At 42.3% G+C, this 22,753-nt stretch overlaps 1 protein-coding gene across 2 annotated transcripts; it reads right to left on the reverse strand.

The window, feature by feature from the left end:
• Positions 1 to 4,608: 4,608 nt before the first annotated feature.
• On the reverse strand, positions 4,609 to 22,353 carry ca5a (carbonic anhydrase Va). Of its 2 annotated transcripts, none has more exons than XM_075470720.1 (7): positions 21,835 to 22,353; positions 17,210 to 17,407; positions 15,241 to 15,359; positions 12,354 to 12,449; positions 12,170 to 12,232; positions 10,207 to 10,365; positions 4,609 to 6,820 (listed from the first exon to the last, which is right to left on the reverse strand). In XM_075470720.1, exons 1-7 carry the CDS (start codon positions 21,974 to 21,976, stop codon positions 6,650 to 6,652), a joined length of 948 nt encoding a protein of 315 aa, XP_075326835.1. In that variant the 5' UTR covers positions 21,977 to 22,353; the 3' UTR covers positions 4,609 to 6,649. The 2 variants fall into 2 exon arrangements, with proteins under 2 accessions (XP_075326835.1, XP_075326836.1); XM_075470721.1 differs by lacking the exon at positions 21,835 to 22,353 and adding an exon at positions 17,538 to 17,756.
• Between the last annotated feature and the right edge of the window lie 400 nt (positions 22,354 to 22,753).

Raw genomic sequence — 22,753 nt, forward strand, 5'->3', positions numbered from 1 at the left:
TCTCAGCGTAGTAGTTCCAGTCTAAAATATCACTTAAAGGCAAAACACACAACTGATAGCAGCAAGTCATTCAAGGAAACACACAGTGGAGCGAGGCTTCTACATAAAAACTACAGAAAGATGCTGATGTTAAAAGTGTGTTTGCACAACAAATGTTATGGCACTTTCATTCATATGGCAGCACATTTAAAATAAAACTAAATGCTAAAAGCTATACACTACTTTTGGATTCATTTTTGGATTCTGCGTACAAATGCGATTAATCGTGATTAATCAGGGAAATCATGTGATTAATTAGATTAAAAGTTTTAATCGTTGCCCAGCCCTAGTTTAATACACATTAAACCCACTGAAAGGTAAAGAAACTATATTCATGTTCATGTTGCTTTGACTGAAACATTTTTTGCAGACCGTACAAATCAAGGCGCTATAATTAGTCGCCTTTCAAACATCAGTTCTGAATAAAACTGGACACGCTGTACGGTTCAAAGTCATTCTGTCCTGGTTCACACAATCAAGGGAAGAAGTTCAGTCCTGGAACATCCGCACAGAATCCAGGCTTTCTGTCTCCCGTTTCCAAGCACAACAAACACCTCCAGAGGTCAGCTTCAATTGGCTTTTTCTTTGGTTTGAATCAGGTGGAGACGTCGATCACACCCACAGAGCAGAGAAGGGAGAACAACCCGCCCGGAGGCGACTGGGCGTGGGCCGCTACACATCCCCTCACTGTGTCGGGGGGCTTCAAAGGTATCGATGGGAGACAGATGGAAGCAGTTTTTACTCTTAAAACTGACCAGGTTCAGTTTCAGACTGGAGACCGGGTCAGGCTGCTGGTTTAAAGTTGTTAGGAAGACAGGAACTGCTCAGGGCCGGAGTGGGACTCATTTCCAGCCGTGGAGTTTCATGCCTCAGACCCACTTTAGATCACAGCCTATTATTAAAATCATGTCATTATAACCTTACATTTGATGTGAAAAACACATTCGGCGCTACTAAAGCTAGCCGCAGTGAGCAACGCACTTCCGGTTATTTTCACAAAATAAATTACCCGTTGCCTTTTATCATAGGGAAAGCCATTAGGATACAATTGGTGCTTTTGTTTTGAAAACAGGAAGTGAACCTACCCTCGTTGTAGCTAGCTTGAAACTGACAATGACAATCGGCGACGTCACGTTACGTTGCATCTTGGGTAGTTTGAGTATGAGTAGTAACCTCATGATGCATACCCAACATTTCAGAGAATCTAGTATGCAACTGGGAAAAAAGTCAGTATGAGTAGTAGGAGAAGTATGCGCTTTCGAACACAGCCAAAGTTTCCCAGTTATGTGGCGTTGCATCATACTATTATTTAAATGATATAACCTTACGTTATACTGTATATGCCACAACGCCACGCAGTTCATTGACGTTACAAACCGCGTTTAAGTGAAAAAGTTGTCTAGCCTTCACCCCTGACTCTTTCTACTGTCCATCTTTCAAACACCTCTGAGCGAGTGCGCCGACGTGTTCCGTCAGGATGCGTCTGCAAAAAAATAAGATAAGATCGAGAGCTGCCAGTGGAGGCGGTCTAGGGACAAAGGTAGCAGCGCGTAATCCACCCACTGCCATGACTCAACACCGGCCCTTACGGCCCCAACATCAGACCGGCCCACCGGGAATTGTCCCGGTCCTCCCGATTAGCCACTCCGGGCCTGGAACTGCTCAAAGAAACTCTGGGAACTCATCATTTTGTGGGCGCCGATACACTGAAAAAAGTGACTTTTTGGTGAAGTAAACTCTATTAGAGTAACTGTCATCATTTCTACCTTTTATTTTTAAGATTCAGTAAGAACTCGAGCTTCTTAAGTCAAATTAAACATTTTATTAACGTAATACATGAATTATGGGGGAAGAGTAAGTTTTACTTAGGCTTCCTCATATAATTTAAATGTTTAATAGTTGTATGTACATAAACCTAGAAATACTACATAAACTTTACTCTGAAAGTGTATCGTTAAAATCTACTAAGTTACTTCATAACAGCAAATACTACAGATATATAAAATTTACTTAAAATTTTGAGTAAAATGATGTTCCTGCCTATGAAAAACAAGTTTACTTAATTTGTTTAAATAAATATAACTTAAAACTTAGATGTAATTAAGTAAATGTTACTTAACCTCTTCAAAACTGTTATGTTTTATGGTAAGTAAAATTTACTTGATATTGCAGCATTAAATATTACTTAAATCATTTGAGTGCAAATACTTACAAAGGGTTTTTTAAGTAAATCTTATGAGTTGTTTTTTTCAGTGACGGGCTGCCATGTGTAGCCACCATATTTACCTCTACTAAACGTTTGACTTCACGTCCTCTTCTGCGCATGCGGGTCACTCCAGGGCCGTGGACTGTTCCTCTGGAGTCTGATGGCGGCCGCCTTTAAACTCTAAAGCAGACTCCAACCTGTTTTCCTGTGAGAAAGACGAAGCTTTTTCTTGATTAAACCTCCAGGTTTGAGGTTCAATAACTTGATAAGTTACAGACGATTTGTCTCTCTGTGTGTTTTTTTTGGGACGGTTAAATATTTATTTATCCTCCTTTATTGTGCAGCGCTCGTGGCGCTCTGTTGATGTTTGGTACAAACCTAAATTAAGAACACATTGTCTCATGAAAAGCAGCTACAGGGAGGAACCTGTTTTCACACACACAACTCATCCACCCAACAATGATCTCTGTGTGCTCAGTTGTGTTTTCATACCAACAGGCAGGTTTCCTCCAGTTTCTGAGGAAAAAAATATTCGGATATTTGAAACAAACGGCTGGAAAACAAAGCCCATTCGGATTTTATTTAGCTAAATGCAGAAGAATGTTAGTGCTTCTGATAACTGCATCACCATGTTTCTGGAGTCCTGTCGGTTTAAATATCACATGTGTACGCACAGAGGTGGGTGGAGCAGCCAAAAACTGTACTCAAGTAAAAGTAAAAAGTAGTCATCCAAATAATTACTTGAGTAAGAGTAAAAAAGGTGAAAAAACTACTCAAGTACTGAGTAACTGTTGAGTAACGTCTGATTTATTTGTTAACACAAGCATTCAATCAGACAGACAAAAATACTAAATAATCATCTTTAGGCAAATTAGAGTTCATCCAATTAATAAAACTAATTAAAATTAATGAATTATTTACAAAATAGCTTAAAATAAAATAATCCAAGTAAATTCAAGTACTTCAATAAAGAATAAAAGAGACTTAAGAAATGTTTAAAACATATGTAACCCATATGGAACCTAAAAAACAAACATTCACCTATCCATGGGGGAAAAACGAGTTTAGGAAACTTAGCGCTACATGTTTCCTCAAGTTAGATGTTGAGTTTCTGCTGAAATGTGCGTTTGTTTTGGTTGACACAGAAGACACATAATGTAGCTGCTGTTTCTCACTCTTTGTAAGGTAAACATGCTTTCAGTATGAGGCCTCGTCTGCGTCTTCATTTCCCACCGTTGGTTCTGTCTGTTTCTTTGTTTGTTTGCTACGACTGCTAATGCTAAAGCTAACCCGTCCCGCCACTGAGATTGAGTACGGTCACGTGACCAGACTGCACGGCTGCGTCTGATTGGTGGAACACAGTCAGGTGGTAGAGCCTTTGGCAGAAGTCTCTGGCTGTGTTCGAAACCGCATACTACATGCTGCATACTCATCGATCAGACAGTATGCAGAGCGTTTACCCACAATGCATCTCGCTCCTGCCCGAGCCGAAATCAGCCGGCCTGAAGCTGATTTCTCTTAAGCTCTAAACTCTGTAAACTGTAGCAACATTTGAAACATTTTCAAGTGAGAAAGTAGTCGTTTAGATCCCCAACGTGTTGAAAACCTGACAAAATACCGGCTGTTTACAATTTTGGTCCCACGAATTCGGCGCTACTAAAGCTAGCCGCAGTGAGCTAACGCACTTCCGGTTATTTTCACAAAATAAAATACCCGTTGCCTTTTATCATAGGGAAAGCCATTAAGATACAATTGGTGCTTTTGTTTTGAAAACAGGAAGTGAACCTACCCTCGTTGTAGCTAGCTTGAAACTGCCGTTTTGACAGGAAATGACGATCGGCGACGTCACGTTCCGTTGCATCTTGGGTAGTTTGAGTATGAGTAGTAACCTCATGATGCATACCCAACATTTCAGAGAATCTAGTATGCATCCGGGAAAAGTCAGTAGGAGTAGTAGGCGGTTTCGAACACAGTCTCTCTCTCTGTGTCAGAATAAAACATTAAAATGAGGCGTACGCGGGGGGATAAAAATGAGGCGTAGAATAGCAAAGAGGTAAGAAGAAAAGTAACCAGCTCATTGTAGCCTAATGTAGCGGAGTAAGAGGACAGTTTCTGCTGCACACATCTACTCAAGGAAAAGTAAAAAGTATAGAGATTTAAAACTACTCCTAGAAGTATCTTTTTTTCAGAAACTTACTTAAGTAAATGCAACTCGTTACTATCCACCTCTGTGTTCGACCCATTAAACACCAGGACAGGCTGCTGGGGCTTTCATTTAAATCAAAGCAACATATTTTATAGTTTTTTTAAGTACGTAATTAAGCTGTCAAATAATTCCTGTGGAGAAAAAGTCGACCAAAGAAAACTGACAAACAACACAGGTTTCCTTCTTTTCATATCATATATTACTTTATTGTTATACATCAGATCTAAATGTCAGTTTGTTTAAAATCACATTAATGAGAAGTTTACAATCTACCTCCTTTGAGGAGCTGCAGGGTCTCTGGGAGCTGAACCCTCCCTGGCTGCACAGCTGGATGGGGATCTTAAAGAAGCCATCCAGGTGGAGCAAGGCATGCTGGGAGGGCAGAGGGGCCCAGCGGGACCCCGCAGGGCAGGAATGTAGGCTGCACACGGGACAAATAAACAGCTAAAACATGCACTGCGTCCAGTGCATCGAGCACACAGCATTCACCTGCTAAAACATCCCACTGAGGCCCAGGAGGACCAGCAGGGACGCACAAACACGTGGAACACAGCAGGAGGAGGAGCCCCCGTCATTAAAAGGGCCGACGGCGGCACAGATCAAGAGGAGGAAACAGAAAGATGACCGTTAATGGCTCCAATTTCACCAGAAAAGGCAAATATTTTGTGTTAATTGAACATTTAAACAAGTTTAATATCGTTGGATTTGTTTTTTAAAAAGGCAGAAAAAAAATAACAATGTCTGTAAAAATGTTGTGAAAAATGAAGGCAGGCGATGGTGCAAAATCCAAGCAATAAAAAACAGTAGAAGAAGAAGGCAGTGCTGGGTCCCGCTTCTGCAGAAGAAGAAAAACAGCCACGCCTCTGCTGAACAACTAAACCTTTTCAGCATTTCAGTGTTTCCCTGCAGCCTTCGCAGCGAGTTAACGTCACTTTGTGCACATCACACGCCGTCACGCCGGCTCTATGCACGTCCAGTCGGAGTGCAGCGCCATGCGGGCGCCATGCGGGCGCCATGCGGGCGCCTGGGGAGGACCCGCTGGGGGGACTGAGGGGGGGTTTTAGGCCTCATGAGGAGCATGGTTACGAGGTTTCCACGCTGCCCGACCTCAGCTCAAACACGGCTGAGCAGTGTTCACGTGGACCGCCCCTCCTCAAACTCTTTATCTTTCTGGCGGCGCCGCCCGGTGTAACACGCCCGTTGGACCTGAGCCTAAAGTGGCGCGCTGACAGACTTCTTTAGAACATGAAACCTGGCGTAAAAACTCAAGAATTAAAAGCAGCTCTGGGTACGGCACACTAAGCTCAGCTTAAGGAATCTGATCGTATAATCCAACGTTTGTGGGGATTTTATGGGTAAACGTTTGCGCCTCTCGTGGTCAGTTTAAGGAAAGTTCCTTTTTGTGCGTTTTGACTCCGTTTGAAAGTTCCTTTTGTGCGTTTTGACTCCGTTTGAAATAAAAAATCTCTGCATTAAAACATGTTCCCAACCGAAAACAGGAGAACCCGATGAGCTCGATCGTGTTAATCTGATTAATCTGAAACACGACGGTGAGATGAAGACCGGCAGCCTGATCCCGTTCGCAGGTCATCTAACGAAACTCCTTCGTTTCCGCGGCGACCGAAGCTCGGTGTGCAGCTCAGGCTTCATTTCATTTCCTTCAGGTGTAAAGGAAGCGGGGAGCGAAGTAAATAACCGGCTGAATGTGGCCGTGGACGATTAAGGCACTGTGGTCAGATACAGACAGGAGGGAGAAGTGCTGCAGTAACCTGCGTAAATATGTTTCTCTGTAACAGATGTGGAGTTTATGATGCGAATCAACAATAAATCAAACGACTACTCATACAAGACTTCTATAAAATGATTGTGATAAAAACATTGGATGGTTTTGGAACATAATCCGTGGGTTTGTTAGAATCTCCCGGGCGTCGTGCTGTGAAAACACCGAGAGGCGCCTTCAGCTGCAGCTCCGTGCAGGGAGGCTGCAGCTGAAGGCTCCCACACCACGAATAAACCCGGAAGTGTTCAATAAATAGGATTATTAAGAACAAAACTGGTCTGAGAAGTCGAACCAAAAATCTGAGCTTCTGTGTGAAACTGTCTGGAAGAGTGAAGCAGCTGGAAGCTCCTCGGGGGAAGCTTTGTGCTTCGGATGGCGAGCAGCTGGGCGATGTGACGGCGGTCGCTGTGCGGCAGCGTCAGAGGGTCTGCGTGCCGCCTTCGGCCGGCGGCGCCTCCTGCAGGAAGGGCGAGAAGGAGGAGCGGACGGTGCGGCCCCGCAGAGGCTGCTGCACGCGGAAGTTGTTCACCATACTCTTCTGCACTTCCTCCTCGGCCGAAGTGAACAGGAGGCTGCGGAAGACCGCCAGCTGTGGCGGGAGACAAGAGAGAAACCTTCCATCAGCCTTCCTCCCAACAGGGAGGGGCCACCGCTCCTTTATCCCAGAGCCAGGAGGAGCACGTAGCTCTGCATAAAGGAGGGTTCGGGGCCAGGGCCTCAGACTCAGCTCCACATAATCAGGACGGCTGCTCCTGAACTGGATTAATTTTATTCTCTGGAAACAGGGTTCTGTGTCACAGCCTCTTCAGATCCAGGCTAAAAACCTGCTTATTTAGGATGGCTTTAATACCCAGCAGGATGATGACACTTTTATCTTATTCGATTTTGTTGTATTTTATTGCTTTCACTGTTCTTTTATTGTTTTTACTTCTTCTTCTCTTTATTTATTACCTGCTGTAAAGCGCTTTGGTTACACCGTAAGGATTATCTGTAAAGGGCTGAATGAATAAAATACACTTACATTTATCCTGGGTATAAACCTATCATCAAACGCAAGCCAGCTCAAAATCTTTTATTTATTTCTCTAGTTTATACCTCTCAACAACAGTATTCCATATTTCAAGTGTACTTTTGGTTATTATATCTAATTGGTTACCTAATTTTCCCAGCAGGCCTCTATTTGCGATCAACTTTCGTACTTCAGCGTCCGTCTGCTCTATTTCTATACTTTTCCATCTTGAAAAATACTCATTGTTGCACCAATATATCAGGGCTCTGATTTGTACGGCATAAAAAAAACTCCTTGAGGCTTGTTGAAGCCACACCTCCTTTGTCTTTAGGGAGCTGCAGAGTTTTGTACCTGGTCCTCGGTTCCTTTCCTCCCCATATAAACCTCCATATCCACCTGTCCCATTCCAGAAACTGCTTTGCTGGGATCGTCGCTGGCAGAGACTGAAACAAATATAACGGCGCTTTTCCACTAGCTCGCTTCGGCTCGATACGGCTCAGTTTGCTTGTGTTTCCATTTACAACCGAGTTTCACTTCGTGCCTCCTCGACGTGGGCGGGGTCGTCGTAACACGGCTGCGCGACCAGAACAACAACAACAACATACGAGGAGGATGGAGGACATGGAGGCGCTCGTGTTGCTGCTCACCCTGTGGCTGCTCACGAAGGCAAGAGAAGACTCCTGGCCGCCAGACAAAACAGTATTGAAAAGTGACGACACTCATCGCCCAATCAGTGGAAGGCAGTCGGCTGACGTCACGTTTTAGTAACGCTTCGGCCCGCTTGGAACCGGGGCTGAGGTGGTGCGGAAAATCTACCCGGTTGCAGGTACGGCGTACTAGTGGAAACACACAATAGCGCGCCGAGCCGAGCCGAAGCGAGCTGGTGGAAAAGTGCCATAAGAGTCTCGGCAGGACGTTCATCTTAATTATCTAATAATAGCTGACCGTCTCTCCAAGTCTCTCCTAATTTCTTGGTTTATTTTAGTGTAATTTGTAGGGCTGTGACTCGATTAAAATTTTTAATCGCATTAACTACAGGCTTTGAAATTAATTAATCAAAATTAATCGCATTTTAATCGCATATACTTTATCCTTTAGAAAATTAACATTTTCAACAATATTTCAACAAACACAGAACATATCCCTATTTGAAATCTGAATGTAGCATGCATGAAAACACAGTATATAGAATCTTGGATGTTAAGCTGCGTTGGGCCCCCGTTAGCTTCCACGCTAGCTGCTACATGTTTAGCGTTGAGGTGACATTTGAGGCTTGATACGCTGCGGTAGGAGCAGGTCGTTTAGGCCCCCTTGCAGCATAGGAGTCGTTTAGGCCAGGCTACCTGAGCAGCTGAAATCTTTATTATTGTACATTCGTTATTATTTGAAGTGGGCGTTTTATTTTGAAGACGGTTTGTGCAGTTCCTCTTCCTTTCTTCACGTTCACCACTCGACATGTTTACACCGGTGCGGCAGTCACTGACGATGTAAGTTATGTTCATACTGATGTGAAATGAATGTGTACATGTTACTTACCTTTCTGATAGTGTTTTCTTGCTCCTGGTGTGTATTTGCACTCTTTAAAATGTCCGTTTCTGCTCGTTAGCATGATCGCGATTTAGCATTGTTAAGCTAACCGAATTTGTATTATACAGCAATATTGTCCAATGAATGTGGCAATGCGGATGATTATTTCCACAATTTTATGAATTTATAAATCACCATTTATTAAATAAAAAAAACGTTTCCACACTAAAGTTGGTTATTAAATAATTTACCATAGATATGTAGGCTACCCAGACAGACCAGTAGAGCTGACGTATATCTTATAATAACGAATGTACAGCAATAAAGATTTCAGCTGCTCAGGTAGCCTGGCCTAAACGACTCCTCTGTCGGCCTAAACGACTGCGGCCTAAACGCCAATGGCCTAAACGACCTGTATCCCGCTGCGGTGATACGCAAATTCCTTGTTGCATAATCTGCACACAACCACGCTCTTGTCAACGCTTCCATCCGTCTGTATGTAAAAAAAATAAAAATAAATTATAGTGTGCGATTAAAATGCGTTATTTTTATTTTAACGCGCTAATATGTGTGTAGTTAATTAATCGAAATTAACGCGCTAAAGTCACATCCCAAGTAATTTGCATCATATAGTTTGTCTATTCCTTTTGTGATATTTACTCCCAAGTATTTTGATTTAGCATTCCATTTGAGTTTATATAAATCCTTGCCTCTTGGGACAGGGAGTAGTTTATTGACCTGGATGTGACGCCTTTAACCCTAATCCCTGATGGGGGACATTTTTCTCCACTTGGGGGGAACTTTCTCCTCTAATTTCACACTGTAGATAGTGATACTCGTCATATTTGGTCCATTTGTGCATTTTTGACTATTTTTTCAAATTTCAAACACACATCATATACAATGCAATTTTTCATTGTGTAGAAAAAAAAACTCCTTAATTTCTCCCACTTTTTTTTTTCTTAAATATTTTATTCCACTCCAGTTCTGATCATAACTACCAAGCTTTCAATTATTTTCAAAAAATTAACCCTTTAGATGCCAATTTGAACTTTTTAGCCCAAATTTTAAGCCTTTAGGTGCCAGTATTTTCAAAATATGGAATCCAAAGTGGAATTATTGAGTAGGGATAATTATGGCCTGGGATATGGCAATGATCAGCAACAACATTGATTTTTTATTTTTTTGTTATGCCCGATTTAAAAAAAAAAAACTCATTAATTAATTTCTAAAATTATCCCCAAAATACCATATGTTAATATTATTTGCCACTTTTTTTTTCATAAATCTTTTCTTCCACTTCAGTTCTGATCATAACCATCAAGTTTTCAATTAAAATGAAAAACAAGGTGAAGCGTAGCTTTAAGTCACATCAAACAAGTATCAGTGAGAATAATGTTGCAGCTCTTCTAAAAGCATTGATGAAGCCGTCCGCATACCTGGTCATGGCTGACTTCGATGTGCTGCTTCATGACGATCCAGGTGACCGACTCGGTCAGAGGGGGCGTGGTCAGAGAGCCGTGGTACGTCCAGTAATCGTCGGTGTTGCTGGGCAACAGGCAGGCGGGGTCGAAGCGCGTGAACTCGACGACGCTGTCCTGCAGACGACCAAACGCACACACAGCGTGAAGCTTTTCAGTCAGGACTGAACAAGGTGAGGCTGCGTTTCAGTTTGATGCTCCTAACATCTGGAACAGCCTTCCAGAAGATGTGAGACAGGCCTCAGCTCTGACAATGTTTACATCCAGGCTGAAAACAGTTCTGTTTAGCTGTGCATATGACACCTGAAAGTATTTTATCCGCACTCTTTGCTTTTAAATGAATTAATTAATGATTATTTATTATGTTTCTTGGAATTATTTTGGTAAAAGCACTTGTGTAAAAGCCTTGTGTATGAATAGTGCTCTACAAATAAAATTGCCTTGCCTTTTCCACCGGCAACATTTACAATTATGTCAATTTATTTCACTTTATCATGAGGTTTAGTATAATTTTACCAAAAAGTGTGTTCTGCAATGATCTAAACAATGAATTGATTTGAGTGGTTTGTGTGGAGCTATATAAACAAAACTGAACTGAATTAAAAATCTTATCAGTTTATCTCTTCATTTTTATCTTCATAAAATCAGTTTTCATTCACTCCTGCATGACTTTGGCTTTAAAAGGAGGCCGTTTCTGTAGTTTAACTGCAGAATCTTATGTTCTTCTGTTGTGGAACAACGATTAAACTGCGTCTTCAGCATTCTGAATCTTCTTCTCTGCTTCTGTAAGAAACTAAATCTGGAAACTGACGTGTAAAAAATTCCCGTAAATCAGCTCATAATCTGGATTCTGACATATTAAAACCACCCTGTTGGCATTAATAATCCGTGCCGCTCTGATCATATTTCTCTCCGTGTGTGAGCTGCTGCCAGTTGGAGGTTACAGGTCAGAGGTCGGCCTGGTTAAGGGAGGTGTCATTTGCCCTGCCTTCAGAGGCAGTAAATACACTAAAGCTGCATTCGGACAGAGCAGTTCTGATAGCTGCCCTTCTCCAGCGGAACTGTTTCAGTTTGCATTCCCACATGAGTCGGACCTGATGGGGACTGATGCGGCGCAGCCGTCTGCGACAGCGACGTGTTACTTTAGCGCCACATTCAACAACAAAACAGAACAAAACAAAACCCGGTAAAAGTAAGCAGAGAAGAAAACACCACCAAGAAGCTAACATGGAGAGCGGGGAGGCCACCGTGTTCATGGTCTGCATGATGGTGATATTAATCATGGCCGATCACATGGGGCGTCTAACATGGAGGCTGGAAGAGCTCACAGAGAGAGTCAGGAGACGCAGGATGGAGCGCAGGCCATACTTCTTGGTTTCATGAAGGAAGGAGAGCAGAGCGCCGCACACAAAGGAGACCACGTGGAGGTTTAACTTATTAAACACGCGCAGGCTGTGTCCGTGTCGTCGTATGAGGAAACATTTCAGCCTGACAACATGACAAGGGGCGGAGCTACCGACCACCAAACACCTCCGTCAGATGTGTTCCTATGGAAACCAGAACAGACCCAGCTGAGGAGAAGGAGCTGAAATGGTTCCAGGAACTGAGGGCCGTGGTCCCCAGTTCCTGTATGTGCGAATGGGGAAAAAACGGTCCCGTTCCTGAAAAGGTTAAAGGAACTGCAGAAGGTTCCTACAGGGGGAATGCGGCTATTCATTTAGGTTTTGGTTTTATTTCAGTTCTTCTGACCGCATGGCACCACCAGAGGGCGCCAACTTCTCAAACACTATAATGTGATGCAGAATCCACTGTGCTTGGTTATAAAGCTGCAGAGAACATTTAAAAAGTGCACACGTGTGTGTGTGTGTGTGTGTGTGTGTGTGTGTGTGTGTGTGTGTGTGTGCGTGTGTGTGTGACCCACCTTGTGTCTGATTGCAGGGAGCGCATCCACCAGCTTCTGCAGCCCTTCGTGTCTCTTTCCCACCTACAGAAGAAGGCGACATTAAGGATGTTATCTGTACGATCGGCTGACTCAGCGTGATGTAAACACCGCTATCTGACCCCGAATAACAGCCAACGGTTCAGTGTGAAAGGAATGTGCGCACCTTGAGAAAAACTCCAATAACAGCCAGTCCGTTATCTTCCATCACTGCCTCCTCAAACAAACTGTACTTATCAGAGTTCCAGTGGACCAGGTGGAGCTGAAACACACAGAATATGTTAAAATCCTGAAGCCAGAGCCTGGTTAAAGTCTGTCCTGCAACACACACACACACACACACACACACACCTGAGCGATGACAACCACAGCATGGACACATTCCCAACTCAGCTAACAAGAGCTTGGCAGACAACACGCACATCCAGCCACTGGAGGCTCCTGTTACACAAGAGCGACCGAGCGTAATGGAACAACTTGAAAATAGATGTTCAGCAGGACAACCGGCCTGTTACTGAAACCAGACTCAGAGCAGAAACCAACCTAAGGGACATATTTGGAAGAAAAGGAACCGCAGACCGAGTCAACATTCGCTGTTTGAACAGCAGCACGCTTGTTCTCATTCTTCTTTAACTTAACTTTAACCTCTTTAACTCTGTTTTAGACCTCACATTCGTCCCAATGTAAACCCATCAGTGGCTTAAACACCACGTATGCTCAGAGACATGATGTCCTGCACGGTTATTCAGAAGATCAGATACACAATTCGGGGATCTGAGAATAAATTTTACAAAATATTGTGCCCCTTTTTGGTATTTTATGAGAAACCCAAAACAACAATATCTGAGTGGCCTCAAATAATATCTATTTCTTCTTCTCTTCTATTTTCTTTTTTCTCCTTTTCCTTCTTCTCTTTTATTTTATTCTCCTTTTTCTTTTATTTCATTTACTCCTTTTTCTTCTTCTCTTTTATTTTATTCTCCTTTTTTCTTCTATTTTCTTTTTTTCTCCTTTTCCTTCTTCTCTTATCTTATTTGATTTTCTCCTTTTTCTACTGTCTTGTTTCTTTGTTATTGTTTACATAGTTACACATATTTACATTATTTACATTTTCTAAATATGGTTGGTGATCATTTTTACTTGTAGTTGTGCGTGTCTGTCCATGTTTAGGCAGGGTTATGGGTTGTCACGGGTGGATGTTGTTCAGAAAATACAAAATTCTTGTTCATTAGTCTTATTCATGTTTTGTCAAAAATAAAAAGACCTTTGAAAGAGAATGTATGGAAGACGTAAATGATTAACAGTTGGAATCTTCCATTTTCCAACCCTTGCTGTGCAGAAGGACTGATAATAAAGCCTTTGTGCTGACTGTGCAAAATAACTCCAGAAGCAGGAAAGCTCAGGTTTGTGTTTTATGTGACAGTCTCTATCATGCAGATCTCCGCCATCATCACACATGAATACAACACTGAAATCTTCTTCTTCTTTTATCATTCACGTCCATGACAAAAAGTAGTCATGTGACCAAGTGTGTGATAAAAGAAGATAACGCGATAGAGGACAGACTTCCGTGTGCACATCACTCCTGTTCTTAACTCCCTCCATCGGCTTCCTGTCCTTTACAGAACTGATTTTAAACTCTTAATGTTGGTTTTTAAAGCTCTTAACGGCCTCGCCCCGTCGTATTTATCTGAGCTTTTAACAGTCCTGGTAGAGCTCTGAGGTCAGCAGATCAGTTTCTGCTGGAAGTGCCCAGGTCAGAATACAAACCCTGGGGTGAGCGAGCCTTTTCCCAAAGCTGCCCCCAGGCTCTGGAATAAGCCCCCCGTCCAGCTGCGTCTTATTTCTGACCTGGGCCTCTTCACATCTGGGCTAAAAACCTGCTTATTTAGGATTGCTTAATCGATTTTGTTGTATTTTATTGCTTTCACTGTTCTTTTATTGTTTTTACTTGTTTTTACTTCTTCTTCTCTTTATTTATTACCTGCTGTAAAGCACTTTGGTTACACCGTAAGGATTGTCTGTAAAGGGCTGTATAAATAAAGTACATTTACAACTAGAATTTAACTGGAACACAATCTGTTCCCCCAATGACCATATTAGGACAGACTGACTGTTGTGGGAGGGGCCTAATATCTACATTTCAGCGACTCTTCGGAGGCAAATCCTCTGAGTTCACCTGGAACCAGCAGGTGTTTGTAGAAATGAGTAAATTATTTGCAAAGGGAGGGCTCGACTCTGCTAACAGAAAGAATGATATGTTTTATAAAGAGGAAGCAGACACTTTTTCAGAATATTTGGAGCCCTTTCATGAGTTTATTTAAAGTGATTTTGAAGGATTATTTTGTGGTTTTTAAGTATTTTTAAATTCAGGAAACACGTGACGGGTTTTAATGGAGATATGATCATGAATCCACCTTCCTTTGTGGTCACTTCTTATTTTCTTGTTGGTTGGTTGATGGTTTTCAAATCCCAGAAAGGTTTAGGCCCAGAATGCATCTGTGATGTGTTCAGAGAATATAAAGCCAGCAGAGCTCTGAGATCCAAGGACTCAGGTCAGCTGGTCCAGTCCAGAGTCCAGACTAAACATGGAGAAGCAGCATTTAGCTGTTATGCTGCAAACAAGTGGAACAAACTGCCAGTGGAGATTAAACTTTCACCAAATGGAGACATTTTTAAATCCAGGTTAAAACATTTCTGTTCTCATGTGTCAATGCATGAAATCTGCACGATGTCTTTTAACTTATCTGGACTGTTGCTTGTTTTTAAATTCATTTAAAGTATTTTAATTGTTTCTCTTTATATTCTTTTGTGTATTTTTAATGCTTCTTCCACTCCCTGCTGCAATGCTTTTATTTTATGTAAAGCACTTTGAACTTTTTGTACATGAAATGTGCAACAAATAAATTTAATTTGATTTGGTTATAGTTTCAGTTTTTTGTTTTTTTATCCGTTAAATCCGTTCCTGTTGGTCAAATGAAACTAAAAGCTCAGCATAAACACGAGTAATTCAGAGTGGTTCCGTGCTGTGTGTTTCAGCGCTGACGCAGTACCTCTGCGGGGAACAGCCGCCGGTCCACGGTGTGCTCTGACCCCCAGGCGTTGGTCTCACCCCAGTGGAAGTGGAACTGACACAGCCTAAACTCGTCTCGCAGGGGGCCTCCTTTAAGCCCTGCACCAGAGATACAGAACATGTGCATCCATGCATCACATCTCAGCTGCTCACAGATTCTTTGTTTTTTTTTTTAACATTCTGTTTATTGGATTTTTCAGTATTCAAGACAAGTATTTGAATAACTCGTTGTGAACATATTTTCAACCCAAGCCCCCATTTTTTCCCATTACTGGTATATATGTCTACAGAAATGTACTTAAACACAAATTATAATACAATAGGTAGCCAGGTGAGATGCTGGAGATGCTAACCCTGTGTATGTTGATATATGTAATTATTTTTATGTTTGGATTAGTTTAGCTATGTAAGCATTTTTTAGCAAGTAATGTTTTGTGTGTGGGTTGTTTTTTTGTTTGTTTGTTTGTTTGTTTGTTTTTCCCATGTTATGTTGTTTTATTCTGGTCATTGTTCATGTACGTTGTTCCTTTTGTTGTACTGTTGAAAAGCAATAAAAAAGTGAATTACAAAAATTATAATACAATAGGATCATAACATAAAATAAGCACACAAAAACAAACAAAAAACAAAGTAAATAAATAAATAATATAATAAAACACATGAAGAGAAGTACATAGTGAAAATACATGGATAAATATATAAAAGAAAAGCAGAATAAAATATAAATATTTTCTCTAGTCAGTAGTCTGGTTTTGGTGTTACCCTTCAATCAACTATGTCCGCTGTGTTCAGATGCTCACACTGGAAAAAAATCAAAGTCTTACCAAGTATATTTGTCTCATTTATAGTCAAAATATCTCATTACACTTAATATCAGACACAACTGCCTAACAAGTTCAATTTCAGCCAGATATAGGGACTTGTTTGAATACAATACATCTGGAATATCTTGTTAAATGAAAAAGTCTTGAAAACAAATTGTTTTGAGTTGGATTTCATGTGAAACAAGCTTTTTTTGACATTTGAAGAGGTTTTTAAGCTAATTTCAAGATCACTTTTAATTTAAAAGTCCTAAATATCACATCTTATTTCAAGAAATCTTAACAAGCCGATTTTCACTAGTTCCATTGGCAGATTTTTTTTGCTTATTTCAAGCAAAAACGTCTTTTATTTGTTGTTTTTTTACTTATTTTTGGAGGGGAAGATTACCCCATATTCCCTCAAATTTATCTGGTCTTTGTTTTAGATTGCACATTATTTTCTCGTTAGGGATACAAGAGGTCAGTTCACTGAACCAAAGAGAGGGCGGGGCGGTGGGGGTGTCTCTCACAGATTCTCATTAAGAATAAGGAAGCGGTGCATTTCTCTTCCCGTCTGCCGAGGAACAGGTTGTTCAGGAAGGAACCCTGACCTAAAAACTTCCAGGAAACAATATAGGGAGAGGCAACAAATACTGAGCCAAAGGCTTTTCATTGCCAACCATGACCAGCTCATCAGAACCAGAAAAACAGCACAGCCGGGTCAAAAGGCCTCCGCTAAAGCTAACGTGCCGAGATGAAAAATGGTTTCCCCCGTTTCTATCGCTGCTGATAAATTCCCTTTAACACAACCTTCAGCTCAGCTCCTGAAACCTATAAATCAGGTGTTTCTGCTGCTTTGAACTTTTTCAAAATCCTGAAAAATAAGCTTTTTTTGCTTGGTAATTAAACCAAAAAGGAACAACACTTTAAAGCCAGACTGTGTTGCCCAGACCTACGAGTCACATGACGGTCACCGACTGCACGTGGCACCCTGAGTGCTGGATTGATTACTACATTTCACTACAGACAGAGATAATCCTCTTATGTAGATCCAAACATGCTGATATTTACCTCCCAATGCACCCGAGATTTAAAGAGAAAGCGCAGCAGCGACTCGTCATAAAGAACCTGTGGGGATAAGGTACTTACTTGACTTGTCTGTGGTGTCGTCATACTCGACTAAGAAGGAATAACCGTTGTTCCAGATCTGTTGGCAGGTGTCTGGGTCGTAATCGGTGACCAGGGGCTTCAGCTCGGAGTCGAACACGCTCTTTCTCACAACTATATCTATGGGAGACTGACGATCCCCCCCCGGCACCGCGAGGGGTCCCTGCCACATGGGATGCACTGGAGACGAGGAGGAGAAGAAGAAGAAGAAGCATTGGAAGGCGTTCAGAGAGAAGAGGCAGACTCCATGAAGCTGGAGATAAATGGCAGCTCCTGCTCTGTGAAATCAAACTAAAGTGCTGACACCTACTTTTCATGTTGTACTCCGCTGCTTCCTGCATTTTCACACAGTCCATTTCAAAACAAAAGAAAAGAATAAATGACCGCTCATAAAAAAACAATCCACTGTGTGGCACAGACCCTGACAATCCTCCTTCTAGCTCAAACAAGTCACTGAATGAAAAAGCCAAGTGAGAAATAGCACTTCCTTGTAGTCTTTTTTTTTTTTTTTTCCTTAAAGGAAATTACTAAATAAGACAGAAGTGGGCCGGCTGTACAGAAAGTGACACACGGAATGTCCTGGCACGCCCCCAAGCTCACCGCCACAGCAGGAGAAACCGAGCAGGACCTCTGGCCAGCTCACACCGGCGGCCGTCAGCGGACCCGACTTCTAATTACACCAAACTTTGCTCAGACCTGCTGCTTTCTGCTTTTGTGCTCTTAAAAGAGACCCAAAAAACATGAAAAAAAAATCTACTTAAGAAAAACAAAAGAAAGCAAGAGTTTAAAAGACCGCGTCCCTCTGTTTCCCAGCCAAGACCTGCAGGAAAGCCACGAAAGCAGCTCAGTCTTTTGTTTTCCTCTTCATTCGTCCAGCGCGAGGCTTGAGCTTTCCGCAGAGAGCCGAGCTGAGCGCTGCTCACCGGGAGATGACCTTCATCTTCCTCGGATTTCAGCAGCTCCTCCCGGGGGAGTTGACCGCCTGACTGTGTTATTGTACGCTCACACAATAACTGCTTACATCGACTTTCATGTTCATGCACCATTATTTATGGTCCTGGGTCACTCTGCGGCTCCTGAAAACCTCTGGAAACGGTTAAGAGGGGCCGTTCTGCTCGGAGCAAGCCTGAAAACAGGCCTGATTCCTGCATAAACACTGAGCAGCACACTGACCCCAACCGCACTTATTTGTTTCCTAAATGGTCTTTGTTTTCTAAATTGTCTTCCCATTTGTCTCGGTACCTAACCTACCGCACTTACTCTGGCACTGCTTATGGTCTGAGCTGTTTGGTTTTGGAAGGAAATGCACTTCTGATTTCTTGTGACCTGAAGTTCTTTTGCCTACCGATGTGGCACACACTCATTGTAGGTCGCTTTGGACAAAAGAGTCTGCAGAATGACCGTAATGTGATGTCTTTTCACTTAATTTAGTATGACAGGTAAAAAAAACCTCACCTGCTGTAACCAAATCTATCATCGGCACACGATGTCCGACCGACTTTAGATCAGAAAATCAAACTACGGTCTCAGAACTGAGTGGCTCACTCGTCACTTTTCCTGCGGCCGCATCACGACGGGACGTCTCAAAGCAAATAAAATGTTAAGACTTCCCCTGGGGAGCCAAAAATCAGCGTAAACCAGTCAATCAATGTGCCAAATATTCATTTAAAAAGATGAAAGTCAAGGTGCCTGGCAGCAGAACCGCTCTATAATGCGAGTGTGTTGTGAGGAAGTTTCAAACTGTTACCGCGGTAACGTTTCACTGGAAGTGATACTGTGAGGAACAAAACTGTGCAGCCTTTGGATTATCTGCAGAAAACGATATCTCTCTGAGGAGAAAACTGAAACTTTCTGCATGAAAACGTAACATTAGACTACTTTTCCCTGTATCGGCTTTCAGGTACGGACAGAAAGTTTTAATGCAACAAACTGAGGTTGAAACATGGACCAAGCGGTCAGAATCTGGGGCTTTTTCCACTAAAAGCAGTTCCAGGGCGAGTAACTTAGAACTAGAGCTGGGCGAGTTAACTCGCTAGTTATTTAACGCCGATAAATATTTTAATATTTAAAAAAAAAAATGTAATCGTTTTTTTATTTATTATTTTTTGGGGCTTTTGGGCCTTTAATGGATAGGAAAGTTCAGAGAGACAGGAAGCAGGGGGCAGAGAGAGGGGGAACAACACGCAGCACAGGGCCAGCTGCAGCCAGGACTATAGCCTCTGTACATGGGGCGCCTGCTCAACCCACTACGCCACAGACCACCCCTGTTTTATTATTTATTTTATTTTGTAAAAGTCTGTTGCTCACAGGCTTTTATTTTGTAAAAGTCTGTTTCTCACAGGCTTTTATTTTGTAAAAGTCTGTTTCTCACAGGCTTTTATTTTGTAAAAGTCTGTTGCTCACAGGCTTTTATTTTGTAAAAGTCTGTTGCTCACTGGCTTTTATTTTGTAAAAGTCTGCTGCTCACAGGCTTTTATTTTGTAAAAGTCTGTTGCTCACAGGCTTTTATTTTGTAAAAGTCTGTTGTTCACAGGCTTTTATTTTGTAAAAGTCTGTTGTTCACAGGCTTTTATTTTGTAAAAGTCTGCTGCTCACAGGCTTTTATTTTGTAAAAGTCTGTTGTTCACAGGCTTTTATTTTGTACAAGTCTGTTGCTCACAGGCTTTTATTTTGTAAAAGTCTGCTGCTGTCTGCTGTGGAACAGGAAAAGAAAGTAATCGGCGGATCCACCAAACATGGAGAAGGGTACGGAACTTTTACTCGGCCATTTTCATTTTAAAGTTCTTCCAGACGGCGGAGTCGACAGAACCAAAGTCATCTGTAAACACTGCCAAGTTGAATTGTCTTCTCAGCGTAGTAGTTCCAGTCTAAAATATCACTTAAAGGCAAAACACACAACTGATAGCAGCAAGTCATTCAAGGAAACAGACAGTGGAGCGAGGCTTCTACATAAAAACTACAGAAAGATGCTGATGTTAAAAGTGTGTTTGCACAACAAATGTTATGGCACTTTCATTCATATGGCAGCACATTTAAAATAAAACTAAATGCTAAAAGCTATACACTACTTTTGAAGTTACATTCTGCGTACAAATGCGATTAATCAGGGAAATCATGTGATTAATTAGATTAAAAATGTTAATCGTTGCCCTGCCCTACTTGGAACCACTTCTTTCTGTTTCGACTACCGAAGCTCCAGCCTACAAAGCCCGGTGCTTCAGTGGGATAAAGAAACTCTTCCATCGGGAGCAGAGTTCTGGGGACCAAACACCCCGACTCAAATGCTCAGACTACCATGTTTTTTTTTTAAAAGCGTGACATCAAATAAGCAGCAGAAGAACATGAGCTCAGCGTTCTTTAGATGTTCCAGCTGTTTGATGTTTTAATATCACCGGCGCACAGAGTAAAGCAGCTTTCACAGTAACCAGCGTCTGCAGGCGTTTCTGCTTTGTTAAGTGTAGATTCCTCTTAAAATTTCCTCCTGTTAGCAGCACCGCTCATGAAAACCAGTTAGCATTGATAAACAATGGCTGCTGTTCAGCATCAGGCAACATTGGGGCGTCAGTTTGATGTGGAGAAACCAGAAATGTCTCTTTCTAGATGAATCAAATCAAAGAAAAGCCCAACGGGGCTGACGATAAATGGGGCTATTCCAAGTCCACACTTCAAAACCATCTTTCATTACGCTGTGGCTGAGAGCATCACACTTGTTAAACATAAACCTCATCTATTATGGTGGCTGAAAAGGGACAAAAACTTTGCTTTTTACGGTTTTTCCCACTTCCAAATGTTTCTTTTGGCATGTCTGCTCTGGTTGCAGTTAGACGGAGGTTGTTGGGTGGTGTTACCAAGCTGCTCAGACTTGTCAGACCAGCTTGATGTGTTTTCTGGAATTACCCCTCGGGATTAATAAAGTATAATTGATTGATTGATTGATTTAATTCCTCACGCCCACGGTTTAAAGGAGGTGAATAACTCCAGTCTGCTGATATAAACTCTACAGAATACAACTTTTTACACTTTTATCACACACGGCTGCTGTTGAGATGCTGGGGGCCCACAGACTAAGCAAAGCCGAATAAGTGGAGGCGAGAGGGATGAAAAGGACATAATGAGGAATGAAAGTAAATTCCCTGGCCTCTAATCCTCCCTTTATACAACACTCGCTGTCACTAACAGCCAGGTTTTTTTTATGTAGGTCAAAGGGCTCCAAGTGGCCCCTGTGTGGGGAAATAACCTGGGTATCGATACTGGCTTGGAAAACCTGGAGCCTGGATTCAGCTGAGTGAACAGAGCGGTGATTGATCCACATCCAGTGATGGGCAAAGTCCACCCCGAGCTTTTACGAGTTTACAACAACAAATAGGACCATTTTACAGCTGCTGTGTGACCCACAATGAAAGGCTTTACAACCGCAGTGAATGCCGGAGCCGAGCCTGAACCGTGCGGGCACACACGGACAACGTGTCCTGCTGATGCTTTGTCGTTAAATAAAACTAAATTAAATTAAATTAAATGGGAAAAAGCGTTCCTTTTCAGCCGTGTGAAAATGAGTGGCCACACTGAGGACACGCTGTACAACTGTACAACACACTATTCGTACTCACTTGGAGACAGCACATATTTGCTCGAGCACGCCGTGAGGTTGCATCTCCTGACAGGCGTTATCCGGTGACTCTTGGCGTGTCTGACGAGCTGCCGGTGAAGGTGGGAAACCAGAGGTCTCACTACCGCAGAGAAAGTCACCATTTTTTTTTTTTCAAATCTAATTCCCTTCACCGGTTTCACTATAAACGGCTCCCCAGTAACGGCTAACGGCTACCCCGCGCGCTTCAACGGCTCCCCAGTAACGGCTAACGGCTAGCTATTGAACTCCAAACTGAAGTTAGTTAGCCGTCTGTTCAAAACAATGTATCGGCTGGGCTGCTCCTCTCTGTCGTTGCCCTCCTACCGCTTGACTGGAGGCGGGGGAGAGCGCAGGGTTTTCGGTTTCAACACATCTGAAACGTGACCGAAAAAGCAAACATGTTATTCTGAAGCAGAAGCCTCAGTTTTCTATTTGATTTAATCTGTTAACAGTGCCGCGCACGGTGTGGACCTTCGATTAAAGTGATAGAGAAGGGTCACTGTTACAGGACTGGCCAGCCGGGGAGGGGGGCTTCTGTGCGGACCAATCAGCAGCCTCCTCTGAGGGGCGTTAGCAACAGCGATGGCAACGGAGCGGAAGCCATGAACTCTGTGAAGCTAAGGCTGTGAATAAAAACACAAAACACCCCTGAGTTCTCAGTTTTCTAAACTAAAGATAGTTGAAATGTAAATTTTTTGTTTTGGTTTTTAAATCCACTTACCTTTCTTCCTTCGTGTCGTTTTAAAATGCTCCGTGTTTGTCTTGAAATTTACGAACCCAGGAAAAGTTTACAAGTTTTCTAAAATTCTACAGAAATTCAAGTATGTCACTTGTTCATTTAAAATGTTTCTTTCTTTAAAAGTTACAAACACAATGGCAACTATTTTAAGTAAGACTGG

Source organism: Odontesthes bonariensis, chromosome 7 (genome assembly GCF_027942865.1).
Source record: "Odontesthes bonariensis isolate fOdoBon6 chromosome 7, fOdoBon6.hap1, whole genome shotgun sequence".
In the NCBI taxonomy this organism is placed as follows: Eukaryota; Metazoa; Chordata; class Actinopteri; order Atheriniformes; family Atherinopsidae; genus Odontesthes; species Odontesthes bonariensis.

Bases quoted from the DNA above. Each gene is read 5' to 3' on its own strand.
- ca5a (XM_075470720.1), bottom strand. From the start codon at position 21,976: ATGGTGACTTTCTCTGCGGTAGTGAGACCTCTGGTTTCCCACCTTCAC. The intron at 15,360-17,209 runs GTAAGTACCTTA...TCTCTGGTGCAG, and splicing joins CGACACCACAGACAAGTCAA to GGCTTAAAGGAGGCCCCCTG. The intron at 12,450-15,240 runs GTACTGCGTCAG...TGTGTGTTTCAG, and splicing joins GGCGGCTGTTCCCCGCAGAG to CTCCACCTGGTCCACTGGAA.